Here is a 6,708-nt window from a genome sequence, read left to right on the forward strand (position 1 = left end):
ATTGCATCAAGAATCAAAGTAAACTTATCAATTCTTTGTGGCGTTTATCTTATTCTTTTACTCTATTATTGGTGTTCTTACTTCTTTAAGTTTTGGGTGCCATAGAGGGAAATTTATTTAGATCTTGGATCTCTTCCAAAACTTGACATAGAGTTCATGGAATTTATTTCCATAGGGTTCCGCGTCACTTGGCATTCTGTTTGCTTGAAGAGGAATCATATTAAGTCACCATGAGTAGGCTAATGAATGAGGATGCCATGACCAAGAACGAGTTAGAGGGAATTCAACACTGGGCCACTCTCTGTTGATGAGTGTCAAAAATAATACCTCATTACCTACTGTAACAACAAGAAACTTCTAGGACGTGTGAAAGCATTTGACTGGTACTGCAATATGGTTCTAGAAAATGTCAAGGATATGTGGATTGAGGTGCCAAAAATTGGAAAAGGTAAGAAAAAAGTTTAACCAGTCAACAAAGATAGATTCATCAATAAAATATTTCTTCGAGGAGACTCTATTATCATTGTCCTCAAGAATACAAAGTGAAATGGGATGATTTTGATGATCTTTATTTGTTTTGAAAAAGCAATTCTTAATAAAAATAATGTGAAAACAAGACATATTAGATTCGAAAATAATTTAGAGATTAGGAAAAACTTATAAGGAGAGAGAGAGAGATTGTGAAGTGAGCGAGTAGTGACAGAGGAAGAGAGAGAGAAAGGAAGGAAAGAATGTGAGTGAAAGAAGCTGCCATGTCAGCAAAAAAAAAAATCCATTGTGGCATAACATCTCTATCCTCTTTGTATTTCTGGCTTGCCATATAAGCCGGAGGTACCCGATTGAAAATTTTTTTGGAGTTGAAACACCTAATTGCAAACGTTTTCCGTTGAGACATTAAAATAAAAAATTATCGAAAGTTGAAATACTAAATTTATGATTAACCTTTTTTTAAGTATGAAATTTTAGTAGGGTTTATTGAAACTATATTAAAGTTAGATTTCTTATAAAAATGAGTTTTATTTATTATAACATATTTTATTTTTTAAGAAATTATTACTTGTTGTCAATATTATATGAATAAATACTAATATTTTATTTTAAAATAAATATATTAATTGCAAACGTTTTCTATTGAGACACTAAAATAAAAAATTATCGAAAGTTGAGACACAAAATTTATGATTAACCTTTTTTTAAGTATGAAATTTTAGTAGGGTTTATTGAAACTATATTAAAGTTAGATTTCTTATAAAAATGAGTTTTATTCATTATAACATATTTTATTTTTTAAGAAATTATTATTTGTTGTCAATATTATATGAATAAATACTAATATTTTATTTTAAATAAATATATTATTTTTTATTTTAATATTGAGATATTGTTATAACTATAATTAAAATTCAGAGCAATAGAAAAAGAAAATTAAATTTAAAGTAGAATTAAAACTATTGTAAAATTTAAAATTTTTCTCAATGATTTAGCTTAGAGTTCCGCATTTTGTTGTAACTTTGGAGCGTGGCCTTAAAAAATTGGGTGGACAATTGAAGCGAAAGCCCTTGACTGACTCTCGAGCGAGAAAGAGAGAGAAGCCATCGCCAAAACCCAAACCCTAGCCACCTTATTAGATTTCTCTCTCTGAAGCCAGTGTTTTAACAGTAGCGTCAACGATGGCGAGGAAGCGAAAGCACGATTCCAATGGCAACGAAGCAGCTGAACCGCCTAAAAAGCAGCAACAAAAACAGAAGGAAGAGATTGTAGAAGAAGAAGATGAATACGAAGAAGTCGAAGAAGAGGAAGATGTTGAAGAAGAGGTAGAAGAAGAGGACGATGAAGAAGATGACGATGTGAAAGAGGAGGAAGGAAATAACAATCAGATATCAGTTTCCGACGACGAAGACGAGGAGCCCATTGAAAACCTTCTCGAACCATTTGGCAAAGATCAACTTATCAATCTGCTCCGTGAAGCAGCCGATAGCCACCGTGATGTTGCAGATCGCATACGCAGGATAGCGGATGAGGATCCAGTCCACCGCAAAATTTTTGTACACGGCCTTGGATGGGACACCAATGCTGAGACCCTTTTGAACGCCTTTAAGCCCTATGGTGAAATTGAGGATTGTAAGGCTGTGTGCGACAAGGTTTCTGGGAAATCCAAGGGCTATGGATTTATCCTCTTCAAGAAGCGAAGCGGGGCCCGCAAAGCCCTCAAAGAACCGCAAAAAAAGATTGGCAACCGTATGACTGCCTGCCAGCTTGCTTCCATTGGTCCTGTCCCTACTACCAGTGCAGCAATCCTTTCACAGCAGCAGCTGGTGTCTGAGTATACTCAGAGAAAGATTTATGTAAGCAATGTTGGGGCGGATTTGGATCCTCAGAAGCTGACTACCTTCTTTTCCAATTATGGAGAGATTGAGGAAGGTCCTTTAGGACTAGACAAGCTTTCTGGTAAGCCCAAGGGATTTTGTTTGTTCGTGTACAAGAACGTTGAGAGTGCCAAGAAGGCGCTTGAAGAGCCACACAAGAATTTTGAGGGCCACATTTTGCATTGCCAGAAAGCTATAGATGGGCCCAAACCTGGTAAATCTATGCAGCAGCAACGGAGCCAACATAATGTGCAAAATCCCAATTTTCAGCGGAATGAAAATGTTGCTTTTGCTGGTGGAACGGCTGCAGGACCAGCCCATCTCATGGCACCTGCTGCTGGACCTGGGATTGGGTTTAACCAGGGAGCTGCAGCTGCTCCTGCTTTGAACCCTGCTCTTGGACAGGCTCTAACAGCCTTGCTTGCTACTCAAGGTGCTGGATTGGGGCTTACTAGTATATTAGGAACTCTAGGTTCTGCTGCTGCTGTTAGCCAGGCTGGTGTGCCTGGTGCAGCAAGCGGAATGCAGGGTGCCTATGGTAACCAGGCAAATATAAGCCCTGGAGTGATTGGATCTTATGGTACTCAGGGAGTAATTCAGGGCGGCTACTCAAATCAGCAGGTGGGCCATGGTGGTTCTGCAAGGGGGCAGCATGGCGTTGGGCAATATGGTGGTGTTGCCCCTTACATGGGGCACTAGATATCATATCCCTTAGGTAAGTTATGCTTCCTAATTATCTCGCATCAAGTGTTTGTCAATGACTTCAGATTTGGGAATTATACATATGTCTAGTAACATAGTTGCACACTCTGACCACCTAAAATCGATCTCATTTGACTAGGAAGAAAATTTGAACCATATCCTATCTGTTATTAGTTTTCTTATGCTATTTGTGCATTCGCAACCAATATATGTACTTCATCATTCTCATTCCACCTTTTTGTTTTTGCTGTCAATCTTTGTAGAATTTATGTGCTATACTTCACTAGCATTTCATTTCATTGACTATGTTGCATGCTTTTCTGGACTCCTTTTCTCCAAAAAGAAGTGACGTATTCTTTTTGTTTTGGAAGGTTCTTACATATTTGTTTTAGCATTTTTTTTCTGTAGTAATAATAAAAATTTCTTATACTAACCATTTAAGTTACCAGTAACAAATTTACTTACCTCACCATTTTAGCATCGAACTGATGTTGTAGTTGTTTGATATTTCCTTTAATGTTGAATAGATCTTTAATTTTGATTTTAACCTTTTTATAAAGGATTTTAACCTGATTCTGTTTTAAAATTTGTCTTTATGCTTTCCTACTCCTTTTGCAGATCCCATATAAGTGTATCAGTGTTTTATATAGGCCTGCCGATTCTTCTGAAGTTTATGGAGCTTGTGCAAATGAAGTCTTTTCTAAATACGATCAAATGTTACTTTTGTTTACTACATAGAGACTCTTAAAATGTCTTTCTGTTTTCTCTACTTATCTGTGTTCTTTCTTCTTTCCTCTCATTTCAAAACATTGTATTTTGGGTTTTAGTATTTAGTTTAAAAGCTTTGGGAACAATTTGACTTCTTCCTTGAATAATATTGGTAATGTTTGTAGTGTGTGAGATTCAAATAATTTACCTAGTTTTCAGTCAATGCTATTTTGCAATTGTTTTAAAAATATTTCAATGGTACTTGATTTTCTTCTTTCTGATTGTGAATTATGATCCGTTTTCCTTCTTCAGAGTCTTATTTTTACTGGTTTTGCAAATTGTGCTTTAAGTGTATTCTACATGTTTCAGTGTTCATGATGCATGTTTCAAATGAAATTTAAAAACCATGGCTTTGTGTTGATAGGGAGGGTATCTGTTGACTTATATAATCTTAGAATGTTCTGCATATTCAATGTAGAACGTTTTCTTGTTCTTCCCTTCTCTGTATATTTCCTATTTAGAGATAAATATAAAAAATCTCTCATACTCTCCTTTCTGTATTATCAACATGGTAACATAAACATAAAAAACCTCATTTCCTCTCCAAGGCAGATTTTCCTTTGGTTACCCTTATTCTGCTGGAGCCTCCTCAAGGATTTTTACCTTGGCTTCTACATGATAATCTTGGTGTAATTCACCCAAGAATCTGTTTGTAATCTTAGAGCTAATGCTCTCCCTTTTTACCACCCCCCCCCCCCCCCCCCAAAAAAAAAAAAAATTGGCATCAGAGCCATGCCACTGTTTAGGCAAAAAATTCTGAAAAACAGACCTGCAGATTCATTTCCTTTGTTCTTTTTGGGTAAGCTTTTAGGCAGCCATGGAGGTGATGGACACTGCCTGGCACCTACTAAAGAGGAAAGCTCACCTGCTGAGCCTGCCACCGGAAGATCATCATGGTCCGGTGTAGCGTGTGAGCTCACGTGCCTCAAGGAGGTTGTGTCTCTGCCTTAATCAATTCTGGATCTGGTTCTTCTTTTTCCTTCCATGGTCCAATTTTAGCTATTGATTTTAGGTTTTGTCTTTTTATCGGTATCATTTGATCTGTTTTTAATATCTGGTGTGGGTTTATTTGACTACTATCATGAGCGATGAAACTAAAGATACAAATTAGTCCATTTAAGTTTGATGACACCAATTACCTTGTTTGGTTAAGGTTATGCCGGTTTTATTGAAGCTTGGGAACTTTAGGAGTATCTTACTGGAGCTAAAACTCAACCTGAATTAACCAACCCAACCTATCATCAATGAGATTCTTAAAATTCCCTGGTGATGTCTTCGCTTATTAATTCCATGCAACCTTAAATTTCTAGTGGGTATTTGTTGTTGAGCACTGCATAAAAATGTTGGTTCAAAGAATGAAGCACGGTGAGATAATAACTGCTTAATCTTTTGCTGAATTGAACAGTTTGTGGTAGAAACTTGATTTCTATGAAGATTATCAATCGACATATGAGGCTGATATGGTAGGATATCAGAGAAAGTTTGAGAAAGGGCACATATATGATTCTCTTGCAAGGTTGAATGTGGAATATCATCAAATAAGAATTCAGGTCCTGGGAAAGGACCTTTTGCCTTCTATGAGGCAAACATACAGATGTGTGCAACATGAAGAAAGTGGGCGAAGTGCCATGATAGGTACAACCTCTGTTGAGAAAGCAGGACTTGTAGCAAGGTTTCTCTCAACCTAAACAAATTAATCCACACCTCATCAAATAAGGACCACATACAGTGTGATTATTGTGGGAACCTAGACATACTAAGAAAAACTGTTTGAAATTGCATGGACAACTGACTAAGGGTCGTGGAGGTAAACAGATGGATTCCACTAGACCTCCTGCACACTAAGCTGAAGTAGTAGCAGTGACTGCAGCATTATCTGCTGGGAGTCTATATGATGAAGATGTACAAACCTTAAGGTGTCTTTTATCAAAACTTGACTCCCTATCCATCTCAATTGCTTCTTCCAATTTTGTGCAATTTGGTAAATGGCCATTTTTGCTAATTCTATTGATGATTCATGGGGTATAGATTGTAGCAAAGCAAAAGAGATATGACATACTCTTTGGATAAATTTTTAATCTCTTCACCTTGTTCTGGCAAATATAGAGTTCGTATAGCAAATGTTTCTTTAGCTTGTATTAATCACAAGTTCCATTGAGTGCACAACACCGATCAATTTAACTTCTGTTCTTCATATTTTCAGTTTTCCTATAAATCTTTTGTCTGTTATTGCTATTAAAAATGCTCTCGGTTATAAAGTTGAATTTTTTTTTTCCCACTTATTGTGTTTTGCAAGAATCTGAGAATAGGGAAAACATTTGGCTTTGGTAGATTGCATAATGGCATGTAGCTTCTGGGAAAATGTTGTACTTCTCCGGCTCCTTGTATAACCCAAGCTTTGTTAGGAAGCAATAGTAATGCTCATCAAGAAATTATTTAGTGGCATAGGCAGTGAAGACACCTCTCCTTTTTTGTTATGAGGAAGTTATATTCTAGTCTTTTTGAACAGTCAGAGTTTTTAGTTTGTGATGCTTGTAGATTTACTAAATATCGTAGTTCCCATGTTTCTCATAATAACAAGAGCTCCGTGACAATCCGTTTGGATGTGTGCGGACCACCTACCTCTACTTTTCCATTGTTGGGTTATAAATGGTTGATTACCTTTATTGACTGTTGTGTTAGATTAACTTGGATTACCTCTATAAATGGTTCTTTAAATCTTTTCATAAAATGATTAATACCCAATTTGATGCCAAGGTTAAAATTTTTAGAATTGATAATGAAATGTAATATATGGATCAAATGTTTCAAGCATGTTTAGATTCTAATAGAATCATACATCAAACTACTGTGTTGAACACAAGTGTTTAAG

The 6,708-nt window shown here is 36.3% G+C and overlaps 1 protein-coding gene and 1 pseudogene across 2 annotated transcripts; both read left to right on the top strand.

Moving 5' to 3' along the window:
- Window positions 1–230: 230 nt before the first annotated feature.
- On the top strand, window positions 231–546 carry LOC149498319 (uncharacterized; annotated as a pseudogene).
- A 955-nt stretch (window positions 547–1,501) lies between these two features.
- On the top strand, window positions 1,502–6,030 carry UBA2A (UBP1-associated protein 2A). Of its 2 annotated transcripts, none has more exons than XM_020685207.3 (2): window positions 1,502–3,081; window positions 5,242–6,030. In XM_020685207.3, exon 1 carries the CDS (start codon window positions 1,671–1,673, stop codon window positions 3,063–3,065), a length of 1,395 nt encoding a protein of 464 aa, XP_020540866.1. In that variant the 5' UTR covers window positions 1,502–1,670; the 3' UTR covers window positions 3,066–3,081; window positions 5,242–6,030. The 2 variants fall into 2 exon arrangements, with proteins under 2 accessions (XP_020540866.1, XP_012090826.1); XM_012235436.4 differs by lacking the exon at window positions 5,242–6,030 and adding an exon at window positions 3,687–3,999 and having other exon boundaries at window positions 1,503–3,081.
- The last annotated feature ends 678 nt before the right edge of the window (window positions 6,031–6,708 follow it).

The sequence above is a fragment of the Jatropha curcas genome, chromosome 2 (genome assembly GCF_041381405.1).
Source record: "Jatropha curcas cultivar XTBG-Jc1 chromosome 2, XTBG_Jcur_1.0, whole genome shotgun sequence".
Taxonomy (NCBI): Eukaryota; Viridiplantae; Streptophyta; class Magnoliopsida; order Malpighiales; family Euphorbiaceae; genus Jatropha; species Jatropha curcas.